At 42.2% G+C, this 25891-nt stretch overlaps 1 protein-coding gene across 2 annotated transcripts in view; it reads right to left on the bottom strand.

Annotated features, from left to right (window-relative positions):
• Positions 1-25891, bottom strand: part of LOC145351749 (protein KIBRA-like) — a 123161-nt gene that overhangs the window by 23656 nt on the left and 73614 nt on the right. For both annotated transcript variants that reach the window (XM_080201358.1, XM_080201357.1), the window contains exons 13-19: positions 25745-25822; positions 25233-25319; positions 13207-13399; positions 11695-11862; positions 8020-8120; positions 4088-4259; positions 2969-3133 (exon numbers count right to left, since the gene is read on the bottom strand). In XM_080201358.1, the coding sequence (XP_080057484.1) occupies positions 2969-3133; positions 4088-4259; positions 8020-8120; positions 11695-11862; positions 13207-13399; positions 25233-25319; positions 25745-25822 (964 nt within the window). The remainder of the gene's footprint in view (positions 1-2968; positions 3134-4087; positions 4260-8019; positions 8121-11694; positions 11863-13206; positions 13400-25232; positions 25320-25744; positions 25823-25891) is intronic.

Here is a 25891-nt window from a genome sequence, read left to right as displayed (position 1 = left end):
GTTCAGCATCTTACCCATAGGGCAACACTCATCCTTTTCCATGACTATCCTAAATTTTACAGAATTGTTGTCACTGTTTGCCACATATTCCTGCACTGAAACTTGGATGACCTGACATCACTGGGGCTCATTCCCCAGTACTAGGTCCAGCATAGCTCCCTCTCTAGTTGGGTTATCAACATATTATTCCAAAGAACACACTTTACAAATTCCTCCCCATCCAGACCTCCAACACGAAGGGATTTCCAGTCTACGAGGGAAATTAAAGTCTCCCACGACAACAAGAGGTTATTGCAGAAGGTCAGGGGGCATGGAGTTGGGGGTAGGGTGTTAGCGTGGATACAGGATTGGTTGTCAAATAGGAGGCAGAGAGTGGGGGTCAATGGGTGCTATTCGGATTGGCGGATGGTGACTAGTGGAGTGCCCCAGGGGTCGGTGCTGGGGCCTCAGCTATTTACCATTTATATAGATGATCTGGAGGAGGGAACCGAGTGTAGGGTGTCGAAATTTGCTGATGACACCAAGATTGGTGGAACGGCAAATTGTGCGGAGAGTCTACAGAAGGATCTAGATAGGCTGAGCGAATGGGCCAGGAAATGGCAAATGGAATTTAATGTTGGCAAGTGCGAGGTGGTCCACTTTGGTAGGAATAATGGTAGGAAGGATTATTACTTACGTGGCGAAAAACTGCAGCAGGCGACGGTGCAGAGGGACCTCGGGGTCCTTGTGCACGAGTCACAAAAACCCAGCTTGCTGGTGCAGCAGGTGGTCAGGAAGGCGAATGGGATGCTGGCCTTCATTGCGAGGGGGATTGAATATAAAAGTAGGGAGGTCTTGTTGCAGCTGTATAGGGCATTGGTGAGGCCGCAGCTGGAGTACTGTGTGCAGTTTTGGTCGCCGTACTTATGCAAGAATATTTTGGCCTTGGAGGGAGTGCAGAGGAGGTTTACTAGGCTGATGCCAGAGTTGAGGGGGTTGAGCTATGAGGAGAGGCTGAATAAACTAGGCTTGTACTTGTTAGAGTTTAGAAGAATGAGGGGAGATCTCATTGAGACGTATAAGATGATGAATGGGATGGATAGGATAGAGGTGGAGAGACTCTTCCCGCTCAGAAAGGATAGTAGGACTAGGGGGCACAGCCTCAAGATAAAGGGGGGGGGGGTGGTTTAGAACGGAGTTGAGGAGGAACTTCTTCACTCAAAGGGTGGTGAATCTCTGGAATTCTCTGCCCGTTGAAGTGGTGGAGGCTGCCTCGCTAAATATTTTTAAGACGTGGGTTGATGGGTTTTTGATAAGAGAGGGGATTAAGGGTTATGGGGAGAGGGCGGGAATGTGGAACTGAGCCACGACAGATCAGCCATGATCTTATTGAATGGCGGGGCAGGCTCGAAGGGCTAGATGGCCTACTCCTGCTCCTATTTCTTATGTTCTTATGTAACAACCCAATTTTTTGTTTTACACCTGTCCAGAATCTCCTTACATATTCGTTCTTCAACTTCCCATGGGCTATTGGGAGGCCTGTAGTATACCCCCAGTAAAGTGACTGCGCCCTTCCTGTTTCTGAGCTCTACCCAGTGTCTCGTTACATGATCCTTCCAAATTGTTCACCCTCTGTACTGCTGCAATATGCTCCCTAACCAGTATTGCTATTCCTCCACCTCTTCTATCCCCTCCTCTGTCTCACCTATAACACTTATACTCTGGAATATTCAGCTGCCAGTCCTGTCCTTCCTTTAACCAAGTCTCTGTCACTGCAACCACATCCAAGTTCCCTGCATTCATTAAGGCTCGAAATTCATCCGTCTTGTTTGTTACGCTCCTTGCATTTAAGCGGATGCACTCAGATCTCCAGGCCCACTAAGTTCATCCTTCCCGAGATTGCTCTTCCTTTAAGGTAGCTTTGTCTTGGCCCTGTGCTCGTCCCCAGTCTCTACACTTGTTGACGTATTGTTCTGATTCCCACCCCCCCGTTACATTAGTTTAAACCCACCCAAACCATACTAGCAAACCTCCCAGCCAGGATATTGGTTCCCCTCCAGTTCAGGTGTAACTCGTCCTTCTTGTACAGGTCCCATCCTCTCAGGAAGACTTTCCAGTGATCCATGAATCTGAAACCCTCCCTCCTGCACCAGTTTTTTTAGCCACATGTTCAGCTGCACAATCTCCCTGTTCATAGCCTCACTAGCATGTGAACGGGGAATAAGCTAGAGATTGCTACCCTAGAGGTCCTGTTTTTCAGATTTCTACCTAACTCCCTAAATTGTTCTTGCAGGACCTCCCTGTTCTTTCTGCCTACATCATTTGTACCGACTTAGACAATGACATCTGTCAGATTACCCTCCCCTTTTAGGATGCTCTCTATCCGCTCAGAGACATCCAGGACCCCAGTGCCAGGGAGGCAGACGACCATCCTGGAGTCCCTTTGCGCCCACAGAACAAACTGTCTGTGCCTCTTACGACTGAGTCCCCCACTACTATGGCTCTCCTATTCACCCCCTTTTCCTTCTGAGCCACACAGCCTGACTCCTTGCCAGACAACTGATCACCATGGCTTAATAGTTAATAGAAGCTTCAAAATCAGAGTCAGTTTCAGTGGGAAAACCGGTGTGCATCTCTCCAGCTACACACTGGAATTTCTCCCCAGATTCTCTGGCACTCAGTGCATCGAGAATCTTGGGACTTGATTTCTGCCTTCTCACCAGCTCCACAAGAGTGCCCTGATCTGGGCTAGCTTTAACTCTCATATCCCTCCCCCTCTCTCACTATCAGATTGGCACTGCCCAAGCATGTCCCTTGGGGAAATGGGTGAGAGAATGGAGAAATAGGGGAGGGGAAATGGAAGATGAGAACAAAGACAAGGATGAGAGAAGGGATCAGCTCTGTGGGGTAAGAAGCTGATCAGTAAGCCATAGGTTGTATTCAAATGGCAAAGATGTTAAGAACAAAATCCAGTTGATTTTTTTCTTACCCTACACACATAGGGATTCTGTGCGCCTGGAGAGAAAGTCTTTGAACGAATAATGGCACTGCCTCTGACAAATGGGCTCTGTTGAGCAGCGTGGGTTCTTCGATCCTTTGGACGCACAGCAGAAGTAGTTGCTACAGCCTCCTCTGTGTTGGTCTCTTTATCAACCTGTGGAGATAATAGGTTCATAATCCAACCAATTTGCAAAAGAGGTAAAATGCAACATTGTTGCTAATCCTCATTATTATCTTCATACCAATACATTATGGGGGAAAATAATATTATGGAGGAAAATTATGGGGCGGCACAGTAGCACAGTGGTTAGCACTGCTGCTTCACAGCTCCAGGGACTTGGGTTCAATTCCCGGCTTGGGTCACTGTCTGTGTGGATTTTGCACATTCTCCTCGGAATTGCGCGGGTTTCCTCTGGTTTCCTCCCACAGTCCAAAGATGTGCGGGTTAGGTTGATTGGCTGTGCAAAAAAGATTGCCCCTTAGTGTCTTGAGATGCTTAGGTTAAAGGGATGAGTGGGTAAAATATGTGGGGATATGGGGGTAGGGCCTGGGTGGGATTGTGGTCGGGGCAGACTCGCTGGGCCGAAGGGCCTCTTTTTGCACTACAGGCTTCTATGGTTCTATGATTCTATGAAGTCACACTTAAAGCAGTGCATTTCAACATAGTGCCAATATAAGAACATAATTGTATTACCAATGTAGTAAGAAGTCTCACAACATCAAGTCAGAGTCCAACACCGGCATCGCCACATCATTATTAATGTAGACCAAAGGAGGCCAGTCAACTAACAGGTGTAGCATTATTACTGTAATATTTAAATTGCAAATGTTTCATTGAAATTGAGGTTCTCTTTCATTTTCGCTCTTTCACTATTTAATTTCTTCTCCCAGCAAATTCATCCAATAGCCTGAAACATTCACTAATTCCATTAACCTAAATTCTGAGATTCGTAATAATTCACGAATGTCAATAGATATCACAACTATTTGTGATGCCTCTGCAACCAGGATACCTGTGCCTCACGCTCTCTCAGTGGAAGCCGTAATACTCCTGAATGATTCATGGAGGGTTAGTCAAACAGATCTATTGTTTCTGATAAACATTCACCTTTTCTGCAACTATTGCTGTGAGTGTTGACTGATCCTCATTGGCATTAGCATTCTCAGCGTTGTCTTCATTTTCCCACTGTACTCCTTCATTGTATTCTTCTTGCTCTTCCTCTTCCTCCTTGGCCTCTTCATTTTCATTGTATTCACCTTCCTCCTCTGGTACACTTGGCCTGTAAGCAAAGAAACTGCGCTAAGTATCATTTTTTAATTAAAAAAAAGTTTTGCAAGAATCTCTCCTGCCTTTGTTTCTCCCTTTCTTACTCCAAAGCAAAAAGAAAAACAAACTGTTTTCTGGTTAGAGGTATGGATCTGCTTCTAACCAATATATTATGGGGGAAAATAAGTCACACTTAAAGCAGTGCATTTCAACATAGTGCCAATATATTGTCTTTTGTCCTTTATCTTTCTTATGCACTACAGCTGTGTTTGGCAGCTGCAGAAGACACTTTAGATGAAACTAAAAAATTAACTTATGGAAAATGTTAGGATAAATACACTGAAATGATGAGCATCCTTGTACTACCATTTAGAAGAACACTAGATGAATTTATCACACCCACATTTAAATCAGAAAGGCTAGATAGTGATTGGAAAACATATCCAAATGATTCTGAATCACTTCCTTGGTAAACCCATTACAGGAAGCAATCAAGTCGGATGAAAATAGACCTCATGGGTTAGTCTTCTATTCTCTCCTTACAACATGACTGACACTAGCAAAGTGACATATCTACAAGCCAAGTGCAGGATAAAGCTTAATGAGTTTGAATTAGATTACTACTAAGAAAACCAAAATCCCAGCAACTAAAGAAATTCGCACTTAGAAACTGCCTGGATCCACTGCAGTTCGCCTACCGCTGCAACAGATCCACAGCAGACACCATCTCCCTGGCCCTGCATTCAATCCTGGAGCACCTAGATAACAAAGATACCTATGTCAGACTCCTATTTATTGAATACAGCTCAGCCTCCAACACCATTATTCCGACAAAACTCATCTCCAAACTCCATGGCATGGGTCTCGGCTCCTCCCTCTGTGACTGGATCCTGAACTTCCTAATCCACAGACCATAATCAGTAAGGATAGGCAACAACATCTCCTGCACAATCATCCTCAACATCAGTGCCCCACAAAGCTGCGTTCTCAGCCCCCTACTTTACTCCTTATACACCTATGATTGTGTGACCAAATTCTCCAACTCGATTTTCAAGTTTGCTGACGACACCACTGTAGTGGGTCAGATTTCCAACAATGACGAGACAGAGTACAGGAATAAGATAAAGAATCTGGTGAAATGCTGCAGCAACAATAATCTCTCCCGCAATGTCAACAAAACAAAGGAGATCATCATCGACTTCAAGCAGCATTGTGGAGAACATGCCCCTGTCTACATCAACAGGGATGAGGTGGAAATGGCCAAGAACTTCAAGTTTTTAGGTGTCCAGATCACCAACAACCTGTCTTGGTTCTCTCCATGCCAACACTGTCAAGAACGCCCAGCAATGCCTCTACTTTCTAAGACTAAGGAAATTTGGCATGTCAGCTACGACTCTCATCAACTTTTACAGATGCACCATACAGCACATTCTTTCTGGTTGTATCACAGCTTGGTATGGCTCCTGCTCTGTGAAGATCGCAAGAAACTACAAAATCCATCACACAAACCAGCCTCCCATCCATTGACGATGTCTACACTTACTCTGCCTTGGCAAAACAGCCAGCATAATTAAGGACACCAAGCAGCCCAGACGTTCTCTCTCCCACGTTCTTCCGTCAAGAAAAAGATACGAAAGTCTGAGGTCACGTACCAACCGACTCAAGAACAGCTTCTTCCCTGCTGCCATCAGACTTCTGAATGGATCTACCTTGCATCGAGTTAATTTTTCTCTACGTCTTAGCTTGATAGAGCAGAATGTATTTTTACATTCTCGTTTCCTTCTGTATGAACTGTATGCTTTGTCTGTATAGCGCACAAGCAACAATACTTTTCACATGTGACAATAATAAATCAAATCAAAAACACTGAAGGCAACATTTCCTACTTTAGTGGAATTGAAATGCAAATCTGGCACAACTGGACTTTTGTACATGACACAGAAGTGCTCTGACCAGCAACCAATTGCACAAGCTTTCTGGATTATAACACTTTATTGCTGCTTATAACAGTTCCATCCAAAGAATGAGACAAATGGGAAGGGGAGAGTGAAGTCTTTATCTAGACTTCCAATCGTACCAACATAGCACTATGTGATAAGTTGCTTGATGCAAAAATTATCAATGGAAAGATATTACATCAAAAACTGGAGATCAGACGAGGGGATTTTCTAACATCAAATTTGAACACAGACAGAGCTATATGTTGTTATTCCATATACAATTTACTTTGGGTCAGAATTTCAACTTACTATGCAGAGACAAAACTGCCATTGGGGATTGGCCATTCGTTGTAGAAACTGCCTAATTTTCATTTCCATTGATTTCACAACACAAGAATTTTACATGCAGGCAACAAGTTAAAACTCTGCCTCTGTGTCTATATTTATAGCAGCATGGTTTTTCTGCCAGCAAAGCAGAAAGCATGCATTTTCAAATACCATTTCCTGAAGAGGTTAAATGGATATGTTTATTCTATTATAAAACAAACTGAAAACAAAATAAAAGCAGTGGGAGAACCTAAGCCTAGGTGTCAAGGGAATCTTTGCATTAGGGCAAAACAGGCTCTTCAGCAACTAACAGAAATTTGCATGAGTAGCTGAACCATTCAAACATGTTAGTTACGGATGAAAATGACTATTTAGGTCATCTTCATCCATTAAAAAATTCTGTAGTTCACTCATTGCAGCATTAAACGTCTCCAGGTTTATTCACTTCCTCATTTCTGTGCAAGTCCATTCCATTAACGGAAAGCCTGAATTGCTGTGTATTTCCACTAGTTTCTGTTTTATTTTCATTTTTGAAATATAGCCAATTTGCACGCATCAAGGTGACAGGTGAAGTGTGGACAAGGTGCAAAATACTGAGGCCTGGGGGCTACGGCTACCAAACATATTGTCCTAAATGGAGTTCTTGTTGTTGTCCAGATCAAGCAGCAATAACTTAAGACTGGAAAGGCAGGAATTGAAACTGTCAGTGTCACTGCTGCTTCCAACCTCTGCGTAGCTTTGTGGCTTCTATTTTGAAAAGCCGATCAACTACAAAGTTGCCTAAAAAACGGGGGTGATTCTCGCAGCCCGCTGTGCTGCTTTAGAGGCCGCTCTGTGGGCTCCCTGCTAGACGTCACAGCCTCCGCAAGTCTCCAGCCACCGGATTTCTACCACTGTCAGCTGTGCGCCGATTTCTGGTGCAGAGCTGTATAATTTATGTTAATGCCTATTTAAATCTAATTAGCAGGCCTGGGGCTGAAATCTTCAGACCTGCTAGTCACTCCCCCACACCCCAACCCTGCCACGGGTGTTTCACTCCAGCAGGGTGTACAAGAGCTCCCCTCTTGCTGGGAGCTGGGGGCCCAAACCTGCTGGAGAGAATGGAAGCTCTCGAGGCACCTCAGGAGGCTGGAACTCTGGAGGCAGTTATGGAGGGATGCCCCTGGGCAGTGCCAATTTGGCACTACCCAAGAGGGCAGGGCTTCCCACTGCCACTCTGCCTTTGGGTTTGGTGATAGAGGCATGCCAATGCCATAATGTCCCCATTACCAAATAGTCTGTTGAGACTGATTAACTCATGATCCTTCGCTCGAGGTATTGGCAAGCATGGAACCATGCCTTAACAGGAACCGTGAGCTTTCAGAACAGGGAGGGAAAACTGCGAAGAAGAAAAATAACTTGAAAATTATTTGAAAATAAAAAGTGGCAAAAGTATACAAATTCTGTATTTAAAATAAATAAACCAATGAACATGTACACATGTTGTAGAATGCAAAATTACTGTACCTTTTTTCTCCCAGGATCAACACATCTCTGTCTTTTTCTAGTCTCCACTCTACTGCCTGCAGTTCTGCAACTGTTTGTTCTAGGAGTGCAGACACAGAATCCTGCAAAAAAGTCATAAGCTGAAAATAATACCAGAATCTTTACTTCCAATGGTATTGTGGATAGTCAGACTAATTAATCTTCTTTCCAAGACTACAGAAGTTAAAAATGTTAAGCCTATGAACATACATCAATCCTATGAAAAACATCAGAAACAGAATCATATGGTTTGCAGAATAGAGAGAGGACAGTTTAGGTCTTTGCCACAGGAACAAAATCTTTACTTAATGTTTTATGCAATTTTATCTTTCTAAAATTGGTTGTCCACACTTAAGAAAAATTATTATTTTATAACTGTGATTTGTCTCAGTAATAAACATGCTATGTGCTCAGCTGATGCCAAAAGCAGAATCATTTATGAACTGAACTCTCATGCTTCAAGACTAGCACAAAGCAGAACGTATTGAAGCCTACTAGCAAAGAGATGGAAAGTATTGTCGATAGTGCAATCAAGCAAGACTTAACACTGACACGCAGAGAGGGTTCCACCAGGCCAACTCAGCTCCTGATCGCATTACAGCTTTAGTCCAAACACGAACAAAGAAGCTGAGCTCAAGAGGTGAGGTGAGAATGACTGCTCTTGACAGCAAGCTCCCATTTATGTGAAGCATCACGGAGTCCATGAAAAACTGGAGTTAATGGGAATCAGGGAAATAACTCTCCACTGATTGGAATTAAACTTTGCACAAAGAAAAATGTTCGTGGTTGTTGAAGGTCAGTCATTTCAGTCCCAGGGCATTACTGCAAGACTTCGTCAGGGCAGTGTCCTCAGCCCAATCATCATCAGTTGTTTCATCAATGATCTTCCTTCTACTATAAGGTCAGAAGTGAGATTGTTCGCTGGTGTTTGTGCAATGTTCAGCACCACTTGCAACTCTTCAAGTACTGAAGCAATCCATGTCCATATGTAGTCAGGCTTAAGCTGATATGTGGTAAATAACATTGGCTCCAAGTGTGCCAGGCAATGACCATCTCCAACATGAAGGAACTGAACCATTTCCCCTTGAGATTTATTGCATTACCATTAGTGAATCCCTCACCATCAACATCCCGGGGTGACCATTTACCAATAACCGAATGCAGCCAGCCATGAAAATAAGGTGGTTACAAGACATGTCAGAGGATCTGAAATCTACAGTGAGAAACTCACCTTCTGACTCTTTCGTCTGTCCTAAAGTTTGTCTCACCATCTACAAGGCACAAGTCAGGAGCATGATGGAATTCTCTCCATTTGCCTGGATGCATGCAGCTCCAAAAACATTCAAGAAGCTTGACATCATCCAGGAAAAAGGAGCTCACTTGATTAGCACCCAATCACCACCTTAAACATTCACTCCTTCCATCACTGATGCAGAGTGGCAGCAGTGTATACTAGCAACATGGTGCACTGTAGCAATTCACCAAGCTGCCTTCAACATGCCTTCCAAATTTATGACCTCTACTGTCCAGAAGGACAAGTGCAGAAGATGCACAGGAATACCACCACCTCAAAGTTCCACACCAAGCCACACTTGGAACAATATTGCCATTCCTTCACTGTCACTAGGTCAAAATCCACAGATCCATAAAATCACTACAGTGCAGAAGGAAACCATTCAGCCCATAAGTCTGCACCAATTCTCCAAGCATCTTACCCAGCCACCTACCCGCCCCCACCCCCCGCCCCACCTCCCCATCCCTGTAACCCATTTACCATGGCTAATCCACCTAGCCTACACATCTTTGGAGATTAAGGGGCAATTTAGCACAGCGAATGCACCTAACCTGCACATCTTTGGACTGTGAGAGGAAACCAGAGCACATGGAGGAGACCCACACAGACAGAGAGACAGTCACCCAAGGCTGAAATCCAACCTGGGCAGCTGGTGCTGACAGAAAGCAGTGCTAACCAATGTGCTGTCTGGAACCCTCAAACTCTTTTTCAAAAATCAATGTGGGTGTTGCTGCAGCACATGAACTGCAGCAATTTAAGAATGCAGCATACAACCGCCTTCTCAAAGGCAATTCAGGATGGACAATAAATGTTGACTTAACCATCAATGTCCACATCCCATGAACAAATAAAAAAGATTGAGGAATCATGCAAGTGGGTCCAGGGTCAATACCAGGGATTGCATTTTTGAAGACTATTGCAGGCAGATTCGTGGGCAGGTGTTGTGGAAATTCATTCACCTAGTCAGCGTGCCAGTTTCCACAAGAACATGGTCCTCAGATTTTCACTCGGAGCAAGAGGCGGCACAGGGAGAAGCCTGCCCAAAGTGTTAAATTAGCCACTTAACACTCATGAGCATCTCACTGAAGGCAGATCTTCGATTAGCATCACTGCACCATCAGCAACACATCATGAGCAAAGAGACAACAGACAAATGGTGGCTGACAGCATCTTAGAATGTGAGGTGGCCCTCAGTTCCAACAGAAGAAATACAAATTTGGCAGCAGCAGCAATTTTGAGAAGAGCTCTGGAGAGGGAGAATATAATGCTGAGCAAACCGAGGGCAAAACATTACCATCCAATGCTAGCAGGGAACTGAATGTTCCTGCAGGCCGTTGCAGACTCCAGCTTGGCCTGAAGGAACTCATCTGAAAACCCTTGTCCCTGCCTGTGGTTATGTCTAATTGTAAATCTTCTGGTATGGGTAAAGAAAGCCAAATTGATAATCGCCATCGCCATTGTCAGCTACTCCTCGATTTGATGTTGACACCCAGTCAGGGTTGTGAGTTTCTGCCATGAGTCTTCCTATGTCTGAACAGGCCAATTCTTGACCCATAGATCTTGGGACACATAGGATGGTTTATCCCCCAGGATTACCTGTGCAGCATTTTCTTATTTTACTTATCTTCTGCGTTGCCACTCTCTCATCATTAAAAAGTTGTAACTCGAAAGTGTGATACAACTAGTGGACAGGTTGTCGCTGTTTGAATTAATAGCAAGCTCTCCCAGTCATTAATGTCAAAATTACCATGCTTCAAGAAACTTCAGAGCGCCTTTGACACAAGAGCATATCAGAATCTAAATTCCAGCTAAGAGGGGAAAAAAAAACTTACAAGTGTCCAATTAACTCACCTTTAAAGTTGTATGAGGCTTTCTAAATGTTTACCCACCTGCAGCCTGCTAATGGCCTTGCTTGAACAGGTTTCCTGATGGAGACTCTGTCCCAGCATGCCCATGGTTGGAATATGGCAAAGCATTCTTCCCTATCTTCTATCCCAAAGCACAATCATGCTCCAGCCTGCTTTGGATGGGAGGCTTGGAATCCCATGAACTGATTCCTGCTAGATTTCCCAGCATCTACAATTCTACAGGAATAAATAGGGGCCTCATTTCTATTGCTTGCTAAACGAACTTGTGTAAATGTCAGTTCAGATCCAATCAAAATATCACTCTCTTCATTTTGTCTCTTTAGTGTTTTGCTTCTCCCATACTGATTATTTGCAAGAGACTGGGAAATCTTTGGAAAATTTGAAAAATTATGCAATAATTGAAACTGGGATTCAAAATATGATGCTTATTTGCAAATTCACTATATTAACATCACAACTAGGTTTGCTTTTCTAAGATTTAAATTAATGACTTACTTTCTTCTCTGTTGTGGAGATTTTACTTTCTGATTGAAGAACATCTTCATTTTGTGTACTGCGCTTCATACTTTGTTCCTGTAGATAATGAAGGTTAAGGAGGTTGTACCAGTGCGTTGACCACTCTCCACATCTGTTCACATTTGCCAAGCTGATCTGAGCACCACCCTGTTAAAAATTTAAATAAATTGTCATTCATGCATTAGGAGTGTGGCATAAGATATATTTATAAGTTACTGGAAACAAGACACTAAAAATCTGTGTCTCAGAAAGTAAATGTTAACATCACTATGCATTGTATAAGTGAAACTATTATGAAGAGAAGCCTAAAAAATACATATTTAATAACTAAAGCTTTATTCCAATTTCTGCTGATCCAATGAAGTTAAGAATTTGAGTTTTTGATTCAAAAAGTTTGATATATTTGACATAATTATAGTACTGGATAATTTAGACAAGTTAGTTCTTAGCTGGTTATATAGAGCTTCATTGGTATGCCATACAGTTACCACCTTAGGAGAGCAGCCGATAGATCACTTTCAGTCTGACATTGCCTCATCTGTGAATGTTGGCACTCTGCATTTGCCCACGTGCTATTTTCCCAATCCAGTTACATGTTAATTTCCAATACTGTTATTTAATGCTATTACAGTACAAGGAAAACAGCTCCAAAATTTATCACTAACTATGACAGACAATTAGTCCTAGAAGGGAGTGCCACGGTTCACTATCACGATGTCTGATAACCATACAATATACTGGTCCCCTATGAGACAACAAAGTGCGACTTTATTTCCATGAATCACACAACTAGTTCAGAAGGTAGTAAGCAGAGAAAATGCATACAAAAATCTTTAAAAGGATGATGATTATTCTTCACATTAGCACAATGTCTGTCCTTGGAGATGGATGGAATTTGCAGTGTGTAAAGGATGTAAATAATTTAAAGAATTAAGATAATTAATCTAGCTTTCTTATTGTTTCTGCATTCACCTTCCACTATATATCTTATTACAAATGTTACAAATCTAGAAAAGCGGCCATTTACGGGAAGAATAATATTAGCTATCACGTCCGACATTTAAATCTAAACAGTAATCATTAACGTATGCTGATGAGTCCAAACTCAGGAACAGGGTAATGATTCTTAATCCTTCCTATAAGATAGTGGTGATGTGAAATTAACTCATGCATTTGAACTCTGATTTACACATGTATTACAAGAATTGAAACACTGTCAAGCGTTGCTGAGATAGATAAACGGTTTGTGGTTCAGTGAATGTTTAAAAAAATGGAAGCAGCATTCCTATTTAGAATTGTGGAAAAAATAATAGGCCAATTGCTAACCCAATGAAATTGCTTCCACGGACCACCCTTATTATTAGCCAAAACGTTGATGCTCATCCTCAATAAAATCCCAAAGTTCTTAGCCAACTGTAAGCTCAAAAAAGTGCAGTTCTCAGCACATAAAATGTAATTGTAGAGATTTTAACATTTAACACAATTACCAACCAAACATTCTTCCCGATGAGATTTATCCACTGAGCAAACATCAACTCGCAGAGTCTTCTGACACAACGCAGAAAAGGAAAGGGTGATCCAAAAGACTTCATTGAACGTCAGACTTTCAGCAGCTGTTAATGCTTTGGTGCGAAACAGACAGCTTGCATTTTCAGAGCATGGGAGCACAGCCACACGGATATAACTGCACAAAAGAAAAATAATCAAGTCAAGTGCACTAGAAAATAAAAAATGTGGTTTAGGGAGGGAACTTCAGCATTTAGGAACTCTGATATTTTATCATTCTGAGGTCAAGAAAATCTAAGGGCCGTTACTTCATCACTCAGTTATGAACCTGTGGAATTCTCTACCTATGAAAACTGTTGGGGACAGTTTGTTAGATATGTTCAAGAGGGAGCCGGACATGGCCCTTGCAGCTAAAGGGATCAAGGGGTATGGAGTGGGAGACTGAAAGTGCATCATCAGCCATAATCAGCCAGTAGGACGCCACAGTGGTTAGCTCTGCTGCATCATAGTGCCAGGAACCCAGTTTTGGTTCTCAGCTTTGGTCATTGTCTGTGAGGAATCTGCACATTCTTCCTGTTTCTGCGTGAGTTTCCTCTGGGTGCTCCAGCTTCCTCCAAAAGTCTGAAAGACATGCTCATTGGGTGCACTGGCCATACTAAATTCTCCCTCAGGTGTAGCCGAACAGGCACTGGAGTGTGGTGACCAGGGGATTTTCGTACTAACTTCATTGCAGTGTTAATGTAAACCTGCGTGAGACACTAATAAAAAAAAATTCTTTAAATATTCATCATATTGAACGCTGGTGCGGGCTTGAAGGGCCGAATGTCCTACTTCTGCATGTATTTTCTATGTATCCAGGTTTAAACCATGCAGAAGATGGACAAACTTGTCATTCAGTGGAGGTAGGGTTCATACTGGGGAGCCCAGGTTTGGACTCCAGACAAGTTCAAAAAATTCCTGATGGAACTGAAAGACACACTTCTGCAATGCTTCTGGGAATGACAGGATAGGTACTATCAATGTAGGTGGATGCAATTATAAATTTACAGAGTCAGCTTCCATTATAGCTATAGATCTACATGTTTATAATGGAAATACAATGGTGAATGCATAGACTATGAGATGGGAACTGAATCATGTCTGTGCCCTAGTCCACTTATCCTTGCCTTCTAATCATATGAAGACTCCACTTGGCTTGAATTACAATGCATTGCAATTGGAAATCAACTAATATTGTTACTCTTCCAGTCCATTTAAATGATTGGGTCACACTTCATGGAAAATTATGCTATTCCTTTCCACCCCGAAGTGGGACTGTGACATCAAAGAAAAATCAAGCATGTCAAAAAAAAGCTCTTAACTTTTACTTGCTACCTAGGTGGTGCTATAACTATAATCTCTTAAGTAAATAACGCATTTATAGCACTCTGACATAGTATCCACGTCCCAGGAGGATGATTCATCAAAATTTGACAGAGGCAAGGAGATAAGGAGAGATTATGGCAGATAACCAAAAGCTTCATCAAGACGGTAGGTTTTAAAGAACAACTTAAAGGAGGAAAAAAATGACAGAGGGCTGTAGTAGCTGACCAATTTAAGGCAGAGGGGTGCACGGCAGCGCCATGTGAAATGATTGCCCAATGGGGAACAAGCGTGGGAACCTCTGGGCAGAGCGTGGGCTTTTGGAGCCAGAGTGGAGCCTGGAGCTGGACGTGAGAACATTGTGAAAGTGCTCTGCATGTATATTTGAAACTAAATCATTACAGTTCATTATAAATAACTGATGGTCAAGAAGCCTTGCAAATACTAGATCAGTGAAGAGGAAAATCACAGTGACTCTGTTCGTAACAAGGAATTCCAGGGAACATCATTGAAAAGTGCAGAATGAATAAGAACAATCTTAGCCGGAAAAAGTGTAAAAAAAAAAATCGGCATGCCTCTCTTCGATACGACCACAGACAAAACTGGGTAATGTGGAAAGTTTGGAATACTTTTTTCAGACTAATGGAACATTGAGAGGGAGGATAAAAAGGAAGTTATATTACTCACCACATGTGGGACCCAGATGTATAACTTGATCTGAAGTTTAACATCCCCAGATGCTCCCGATACAGAGACAATTTGTTGAGCTAGCAAAGGGGCATTACCACCCTAAAGCCTCCGTAATACTGCAAAAATACAAGTTTAACTCCTTGGGAGACATTGCAGCCTTTGTAGCATGGCTAAAGCAAATCACGGAGCATTAGAATTTTTGTCAGCTTTGAATGACATGTTAAGGGATCGGCTGGTATGAGATGTAAACAATGCAGTTATGCAGAGGATACTGTTTGCAAAGTCTGAGTTAACATTTAAAGTGATGCTGGAAATGACAATATAACACTGAGCAATAGAGAGCGCAGAGAAGGATGCCCAAGCAAACAATGCATCAAGATCCACCAGTTAGGAATGGGAAACCATAAGTAGTCATTGTGTCAGGAGCAAGGATGCTGTGAAGCTCAAGCAGTGAACAGATGTGGGAAGAAGCACTAAATACTAAAGGTTTAAGCAACATAGGAGTAACAGAGTGCTTTCCACGTGGATCCGGAATGCACTACAAGAGTTTTAGGACAAGACCTGTGCCCAATGCATTAGTAGTGAGTACAGACAGAACTAAAACATCCGGAAGACTTGGGTATAATCAGGCCCATACAATTTGCAGAGTGGGCAGCATCCATTGTGCCAGTAGTTTAAACTAGAGAAAACCATCCACGTCCGCGGGGATTACTAGCTGACGGTAAACCAGGCGGCGAAATCCAATTGGTATCCATCTCCAAAATAGAGCGTCAGTATGCAGAGTTGGCTGCGGGTCTGACATATACCAAATTGGACATGAGCTAGACTACCAATAGTTAGAACTGGACAATGTATCAAGAGCTCATGTCACCATAGATACACAAAGGGCTGTATCGATATACATGCCTACCGTTTGGGGTTTCATCAGCTTGCGCCTTCTTTCAATGAACTATAGAGAGTTTGCTGTATCTTTGACCAGAGTTGTCGATTAGTTGGATGACGTCCTAATAACAGGATCCACCAAGGAGGAACATTGGACAAATGTGGATGAAGTTTTCAAGAGATTCCAGAAGGCAGGAGTACGCCTAAAAAGAGAAAAGTTCACCTTCCAAGCAGATGAAGTGGCTTATCTTGACTATCGGGTTGATGGTCACGAGTTACTCCCAATGGAGGGCAAAATTGAAAGCAATTAGAGAGGCACCAGCCCCTACGAACACTTCAGAATTCTGATCCTTTCTTGGAAGTTCAATTAGTATGGGCAGTTCCTCCCAAATTTATTAAAATTACTAGCACTGTTGCATGCACTGTTAAAGAAGCACCTGGGATGGTGTTGGAAAACACCACATAAAGAAAACTTTAAACAAGTTAATTTAAGCAGGCACTTCAGTCAGCATGCTTATTAGTGCATTTTTGATCCCTCAAAGAAGATAGTACTTACATATGATACATCACCATTTGGGGTTGGGACTGTGTTATCCTACGCAATGGATGATGGATCCAATATGTAAGAACCCTGTTAGATGCGGAAAGAGGATACTCTAAGATTGAAAAAGACCTACTTGTTATCTTCGGTATCAAGGAGTTTCATCAATACATTTGCAGGAGACATTGTACTATCATCACAGACCTAAACGCTTTCAGGATTTTCAAGGAGGACAAGGTGATTCCCACCAATTGTTCTGCTAGAATACAGCGGTGGGCATATTCTTGTTGGCTTATGAATATACCTTTGAACCTCAGCCAGGGGTGCACATAGCCAATGTGGATGCCATAAGTTGTTTCCCATTACCTGAAAGCATGCCCCCCCCCACCCCTTCTAATTCCACAAGTGATGTAATGGCATTAAACTTTTTGGACTTCCTACCTGTAACGGCGCAACAAATTAAGTACTGGACTAATGAGAGACCCACTGTTATCAAGGAGTAAACATATGATACTGCATGAACAACAGAATGAGAGTGTTTCACAGGAAATGAAGCCATATCAGTTAGGAATCATGAGTTCAGTTGCAAGGATGCAAGAGCAGTCACCCCATATGAGGGGCAGAATTATTGCTTGAAGAATTGCATAGTGCCCATCTGGGCATGTCAAAGATGAAAATATTGGCAAGAAGCTGTGTCTGGTAGCCTCACATCAATGATGATTTAAAAAAGGGCTGTTTAACAATGTAACCAGTGCTAGTTCCAGCTAAAGCTATCAACTACACCTGCCCTGCACCCGTGGGAATGGCCAGGTCCACCGTGGATTACATTGGCCCCTTTGTGAGCAAGATGTCCCTTTTGATGGTGGATACCTCATTCAAAATGGACGGAGGCATTTGAAATGAGGCCCACAACTTCACGGTCGAGAATCTGCGTTAATCTTTCACCATCCACGGCAAACCAGAAGTACTTGTTTCAGACAACGGAACAGTGTTCAACAGGTGTCGAATTCCAGAAGTAGATGATATCTAATGGGTGTAAAATATATCAAAACTGCTTCATATCATCCTTCTTCAAATGGATTGGCTAAATGTGCAGTTCGGACTTTCAAGACTGGTATGAAGAAGCAACCACCTGTATCACTAGAATTTAAGATAGCACGGCTCTTGCTAGCTTATAGAGCCACCTCCCTTTAGCTTTAGCTGAGCTGCTGATAGGTCAATGTTTGAAAGCCAGTTTGAGCCTGGTTGTTCCAAATTTGGCAGGGAGGGTGGAGACAAGGCAGAGTTGTCAGAAAAGGTACCATGATTCGTCAAAAGTAGAAATGGCATTTGAGATAAGCGATCCAGTCTTTGTGAACAATTTTGGAACAGATCAAAATTGTGTTTCAGGAGTTGCGGTGGCTAGGATGGGGCCATTGTCTTACAAGTTGAAAATGCAGGATAATTTAATGAAGAAACATATATATGAGGAGGTGGGAGCCAACCCAAGAGCTAGTGCTGCTGTCTTAGCCAATTGTGCCAGCAAGTAGTGTTGTTATTTGTTCAAGGGATGAAGTGCCTAATCAGCCAGTGGCAGACCAAAACTGCTGCTCCCAATGAAACTTAAGGAAGAGTAGAAAGAGAGGCACAGATTCCAGAAGAGTCCTATTGAAGCAAGTCCAAAACTACCTCTCCAGCTGAGCCTCATCCATTTGAACTAGCTACGTCATCCCCAGTGGAAAAAAAAAGTCCCCGAACAGTCTGTTAATGATAAACAGTGTTAACAAATTAGTTATGTATTGAATAAGCAACTTAAAGAGGGAGGGATATAGTAGCTGGCCCTTTCAAGGGACATACATCGGGAGGGTCAGGTGATCAATTGCCCAATTTGAAGGAGGGGTGGAGGGCTGTTTGTTTATAAACAAACACTCTTATAATTTATTAAACTCACTGATAGTCGCCAATCCTTGCAATTACTACAAGGGCAAAGAGATTTTGACAGTGTATTCCAGAATTCAAGAACTCAGCAGCTGAAATTCGAATGGTGGAGCAATTAAAATTAGAGATGTGCAAAATGCCAGAATTGGACAAGTGCAGGTATCTTGAAGGGTTGTAGGGTTGGTGTAAGTTACAGAAATAGTGAGTGCCAAATCCATTATGGGGTTTGAAAACCTACTCCTGCTAGTTTCTATGAGAATTTTAATTTCAAGGAATTGCTTAACCAGAAGGTTAAAGCTTTTTTATAAATGTGTACAAACATTCGTCTAGTTTTGAAGCATACTGGACCTTTGCCAGGGATGAAATAAGGAGAGATATAGCAAGTATTTAGGGAGATACTGAAAATCATGCTTTAGACACTCTATGGCTCTCCAGAGATGGCCAAGGAAATGAAGCCAGGCGCTCAGGAGGGTATCACAGCCAAAGGAAGGCCCCTAAGGTCAGATGACGACTCTCTATGAGCCCTGCTCCAGCCTGTAAGAGTTGACATAAGAACGTAAGAAATAGGAGCAGGAGTAGGCTATCTAGCCCTTTGAGCCTGCCCCGCCATTCAATATCATGGCTGATCGGAAGTGGATCAGTTCCACTTTCCCGCTTTCTCCCCATAACCCTTAATTCCCTTGTCTATCAGAAATCTTAAGCAGGTCCTCAGCCCAACTAAACAAAAGCATCCTGGGTAGAGGTCGCGTGGCTTGGTGTTGAACAAGCTTCTGGTAAAATGAAATGTGCTGCCAATGAAGTACACAATGGCTACATTTCTGAAGGGATGATTGTAGCATAGCACCATTGTTACAATCTCCCAATTTATTTGCAAGAGAGAGTGCACAATGCTCACAGAAAGAGCAGGATTGGAGACAGTGTCCCCACCTTGCCATCCTGACAGTCATTGGGAAGGTGGTCCTGGAGTTGGTTAGCAACCATTGCAGCCAGCTGTAGGTCAAGGCAAGATAGGAGGATGGCCCTGGGGTGGTGAGATTCCAAGACTGCTTTTTCATAACTGCTGCAAACATTGCTGAAGGAACTAGAAAGCAGAGGGTGCTTGAAGCTGGGAAAGCTTCAGGAATGTAAAATGGTCATTTGTGACTTTGAAGAAAGCTGTGCCTCTAACATAACATTCTGGAATAAAATTTCCAATGTCTCGTGTTTGCTGTGATTACATGTCACTCAGAAAACTCACCTGGAAGGTTAATGACGCTCCTAACTTTCCTTGTTTACCACACAGGTGCCATGCAGACAGCTGCAGGCACTATCCCAAAGGAATGAATATTAACCTTTGAGGAGGCAAAAGATGCCTCAGGCATGCAGCATCATATCCTTGTTCCGCACCCAGCATTAGCACAGACACATGCACCTTGGTGGGTACATGCATATTGGCTATAATGATACATGCACTAGTGACAGCACATGACATTCATACTAACAGCTATCAGAGATCGAGATGGAATAGGCCTCTGGCAGTCAGAGAAATGTTGGAGTCAACCTAGATGCTGAGCCCTTGGCTAATGATGAATCTCTGGAGTTGTCAATCAGCCAGCAGAGACTGGATGTCCTGCTCACGTGGAGATGCAGAAGTACCTGAGGGATTGCGCTGTATGGCGTGGAAGTATTTCTCGGGCATCATCACAGTTTTGAAACTGATAATTTCGGGAACTTAATCCAGAAATAAAATCTAGGAACCAACGTGCAGAAACTCCACCAGCTGGATGTAACCTGAATGTGAATTTTTTGACTGGGAGTAAGACGTGCTACCATTGCGCGAGATGCACATCCAATTCTGGACATGAACGCTGCAATGACCCGGTATATATGGCTTCTTTCACTGAGGGACTGGTAACTGTAATGGACGGTCAAACCCAGCAGATTACTGATGCAATACTGGATGTGTGTTCTGACCTGCACTTCTTTGCCTTATTTCTGACCTCCGGGCACCTGAGCCAGATGGGTCAGGGTCTGGAGTCATATTGAACTCTAGGTGTCAGGAAAGCAGGAAGAGCCAAATAAACCTAGTAACAGTGGATAAACAGCTACTGACACCATTGGGCGGGGGGAGCATCCTCACGTGCTTCTGATGCCCTCTCGTCCACTCTTCTTCTATTGGCACAGATGTCGTCGAGTATTACCACAGTTGGTGAGCCACCTGCCGCTGCAAGGAGATTTCTAATACTTCAGAATCCTCAAGACCTCAGGTGACCAGAGGATGACTGCCAAGTCATCTCAGGCAAGATGTCAGCAGTCCTTCTCGAATAGAATTGTCAGGAGGAGGAGGAGGAGGAGGAGGAGTTGGGGAGGGCACACCATGCCACAGCACCGGAAAAGAATAAAAGAAAACCCCATATTACTCACACTTGGATGTCCATTATTTTTGGAGATCTGAAAATTCTTATGAGTAACTATGTACATAAATGATGGTTATTTTCCAAATATTATTCATTCATTCGGTCTGTGTGAACATATTTATAGGATCAAGAGAAACCAGAGTGTATAGATATAGACGCTCTCATAATGATTCTGTGATTATGTGTGTGCTTCAGATGGACATTATTTAGCTGAGTAGCATTGCCCAGAATAGGCATGAGGTGATACAGTGTTGGAGAAACTCAGCCACTGTGATGATTGATGATCACATGCTCTCACATTACACAGGCATGCAGATGCTTCCTTGGATTACCCTCTTCCTCTGACTCCAAGGGCTGTTGACATCAATGCTTCCTCCGACACAGTTTCCACTCCCAGGTTGTGCAATGCACAGCAGACTAGGACCATGAGGAAGATTCTGGCTACTACATATTGGAGCAACCCACCAGATCTAACCAAGCATCTATCTCATCTTCAGCAGACCAACTGTGGTCTTGGTCGGTGTGTGGTTTTCATTGCAATGATGCTCAGATTCTGGCATTGGACTTCATGCTGGAGTCATCAGCCATTTTTTCTCGGAGCATATCCGAATATTCAAAGTGCCCTGGCCCATAACTATTACTGGAAATATTTGCATGCTTGCCTCAACATGACATCAGTGAAGATCTTCACAGGTCAGCATGGGAGCTTTCTGCTCCCATGGGAATGTAAACTCAATGAGCAGCACCTTATCTTTCAATTCAACACTTTTATAGCTTTCTGGACTCAATGCTGAGTTCAACAACTGTCTGCATCATGTTCTAGATATTTTTTGTTTTGCTGGTTTGGTGTTTCCTTGTTTCTTTCTTCATCCATTTTGCCTTCCGATGTAGCCATTAACATCTCATTTGGGCACAAACTTTGTTTCTTTACTATATCCATTACCACTCTGTTGGCCTTTGCTTCATGAAATATTTTATTATTTAATCTTCCTTGGCCTCCAATCTATCACTGACATTCTCCTTCTAATGTTTTTATTATTGAGTTCTGATGAAAGGTCATCAAGCTGAAAAATTTACTGTTTCTTGTCCCAGTAGTGTTCCTTAAGCCTCAGTACTACGTTGTTGATAAATGCAAGTGAAGTGGATATTAGAACAAAGTAAAATTTCAAAATTTACCAACAATACCTAATTTGGAGATGTGGCAGACGGTGAGCATGATACAAATTGACAATCTTACTTAAGTAAGCTTGCAAAACGGGAAGGCAACTGACAACATGAATTTAATACCAAGGTGAAGTGCGAGACGATGCATTTTGGCAGAAGAGATAGGGTGAGGAAAAACAGACAATAATACAGTACTAAAGAGTGAATAGGAACACAGATATTCTCTGCCTTGACCATAGAAACGGGTTGGAAAAGCATGTGGGATCAGTGGCTACACAGACAGGGATAATGTGTACAAAAGCAGGGAAGTTGTGCTGAACTTTTATTAAAAAAATCTGGTGAGGCCCAACCAAAGTACTGCATCGAGTTGTGGTCACCACACTTTAGGAAGGATGAAGATTCTCGAAAAACAGCAGAGAAGACTTACCAGAATGATTATGAGGGATTTTAGCTACAAGGTTAGGCTGCATATGCTGGGGTTAGTCTCCTTGGAGTAAAGGAGATTGAAGGGAGATTTTATAGAGGCATGACTATGATAGGTTCAGGTAACGTAGACAAAGAAACGTTGTTCCCATTAGCTGGTGGGACAAGGACTAGAAGACACAGCTTTAGATTTTGAGTAATGACTTGTGGGAGGAAGAGAGAAAGAAGATTTAAAAAAAACAAATGGTAATGACATATTGCCTATAAGGGTGGTGTAAGCAAAGGCAATTAATGATTTTTTAAAAATTGGATGGGCATTTGAGGAAAATAAACTGGTAGGGCTGTGAAGATAGAACAACTGATTGGATTGCTCTACAGAGAAGTGGCCTGGACTCAATGGGCGAATGGCCTCTTTCTGTGCCGTAATGACTCAGATTAATAAGCATTTGCTATGGGATTTGTTAATATTAAATGTCAGCAATTGGTTCACATTTTCCTGCAGTGTGAGCAGGCTCAGACTCACTGAAATTTGCTATTCTGAACTGCAGTTGTCTTAATTTCTCTCCCCCTTCAGTCCTGAGGTATTGTAGGTAACGTGGAGTCTCCATATTGCCTAGCACAGCTACTTCAACCCAACTACAGTCAAGTTTTGAAAAACGTTCAAGGCAAACCGTTTCTATGTTGTGTCTCCAGCCCTACTGCAAATAACTGCCGCTAACTTTCTATTTTCTTGATTTGGCCTCTGGCCTTGTCATAGCCTATTTCATGTAATATTAATTTTCATCAAATGATTTGTATTGTTTTTACTTACCTTTGACTGAGTTCTCCATATTTGCTATGTAAGATCATTGGCACTTCTGCCTATCTAACTTGGAGACCTAGTTCCTGCTCCAGAGCAATAACCTGAGACTTTCACTAAATTCTGCTCAGTTAAGAAAAACTTTGAACAAATATTAATGAATTTTCTGCATCAGAATCAAGAGGAATTGTGTCATGGCCACATTTCAATTATTTTTCAGAACATTTAAAGATTTATTGAGGTTATCATTCATAAAAGTTTCAAAAACATGGCTTTTACATGGTAGGTATGTAAACATCTCAAATATCTCTCACCACTGCCCACAAACTGCTCTATGCTGATCAGTACTGTTGACAACATAATGGAAAATCAATGTTATCGTTATTCGGGACTTTTAGGGGGTTTTTGATAAAGTCCTCCATTAAAATATAGGGCTGAATTTTACGTGGTACTGTGAGCCCCACCTGTTAGATTAAAGAGCCAGGGAGAAGCATGCCCTGTCAAAGAACAGCTGCCCCACTATCATCCAACTGTCAACTGACCATTATTAAAGACGAGGCTGGATTTCTGCCCCACAGGGACAGAATGTCCTACTTCACAAAGCACAATCAAATACTAAACCCAAGCAAGGGTTTGAGAGACCATGGGTTGGGAGAGACAGTAAGCCTAGCAAGAGTAACAACTTGCTGGGGGAACAGGGGTGAGGGTGGTGTTGCTTTCTAATGCACTTGTTCAGGAAGGATTTCTGCCCTTCCTTGCCATGATCCTGCATATATAAAAACCTGCTAGGCACTGTTCTCTCCTGCTATCAGTTAAATCCTGGCAGTGGCAGGATAAGGCCTTTAAATTGACATGAACAGTTACTTTCCTCTGGCAATTGGGAGCAATTTTGAAAGCACAAAAAAACTCTTAAATTTGTCCGTTATAAATGATTAATTTGTTCTTGTATATAAACTGCTGAATCGCGTCAGGCTTGCATTAGAGCCATAATTTTGGACTGGTTTTTACACTGGTAAAGAATATAGTCTCAACGCAAGTGCATGGATTCATTCCTAACTTGCTGCAGCAAATCGTAGTGGTAATGTTGCAACAAATATGCAAAACTGATTGAAGTTTCATTGTTTAATTGTTCAATTAGTTGTTCCAGCAAAGATTGTTGAAGTACTTTAAGATAGAGCACCTGTGATGAGCTCTTTGGCATGTGAATCCAGAAGAATCCTGGCCACACATTTCACTTCTTGCTGAACTTCAACAAATTTTTTTATTCATTTGTGGGACATCGGTGTCACTGGCTGGCCAGCATTTATTGCCTATCCTTAGCTGCCCTTGGAAGGCAGTTGAGAGTCAACCACATTGCTGTGGCTCGAGTCACGTGCAGGCCAGACCAAGTAAGGACAGCAGATTTCCTTCCCTAAAGGACAATAGTGACTAGATGGGTTTTCCCGACAATCAACACTGGTTTCATGGTCATCAGTAGATTCCTAATTCTAGATATTTTTTATTGAATTCAAAATTCACCACCTGCCGTGGTGGGATTTAAACCTGGGTCCCCAGAACATTGGCTATGTTTCTGGATTAACAGTCTAGTGATAATACCAGCAGACCCTTGCCACTTGCACTGTCTACTAAAACGGAAAGGTTACATAAACTTAATGTACATTTCTTTCAGTGTATTCTCTTTCCAAAAGTCATCACAAGTAGCACCTTTTCAGCCAGTTTAGTCAATACTTCAATCAGCTTAAATCGATCCAGTACTATCCAATTTGCAACAAAAGCTTTCATAGCAAGTGATGATGAAATCATGCACGACTATATGACAAAGATTTTTCCTACTTACAGTGTTCGATTCTGTGGTAATGAGAGTGCGGCTAGATTGCTTAACTGAATAATAAATATCGCAAATCTTTTGCTTTTGTCATCATACCTGCAAAAAAGACACTTATTGTTAAGCAAGAAACTTTGCAAAGAGTAATAACAGCTCACAAAAATATTATGCAAATGAATGAAATAGTATTAAAAATTAAGTATAAAGAAACACATTTCAAATCTGGTGAGCTGAAAAGCAAAGCAGTGGACCAGTTTAGTAGAAGCCTCCATGGTCTTCTCTTGGCCTTCAAGCTTTCCCAACTTTTTGCTGAATTCCCATTTAGCTGCCCTTTTTTTTCAAACTCCCCAGTGATACTTAGAATGGGTTTTCTTTTCAGAATTCTTCTCCTTTGGTTACAATTCAAGTAAACTTTTGGAAAGCGAATGGTCAAATTGAGTTGCAAAAATAAAAAAAAGTTGTAGTTTAAGTTGCCAGTAATTTTTGAATCTTTTTGACAATATTAAGAGGACTTCAGATCTTACTTCATTCCAATCTGGAGTCGGGAAGCTCCTAGTGCTTCAATTTCATCGTCAAAAAGTACATCTTCTATTTCACACGATCTGGAGTTAGAATATAAGATGTAAGAACAAACTACACAACATTTTCATCAATTAGCTATTTTGCATTTT

The sequence above is a fragment of the Carcharhinus amblyrhynchos genome, chromosome 13 (genome assembly GCF_965287045.1).
Source record: "Carcharhinus amblyrhynchos chromosome 13, sCarAmb.v2.hapA, whole genome shotgun sequence".
In the NCBI taxonomy this organism is placed as follows: domain Eukaryota; kingdom Metazoa; phylum Chordata; class Chondrichthyes; order Carcharhiniformes; family Carcharhinidae; genus Carcharhinus; species Carcharhinus amblyrhynchos.
Note: the sequence above shows the minus strand (reverse complement) of the source record. Positions and strands in the feature narration are given on the sequence as shown.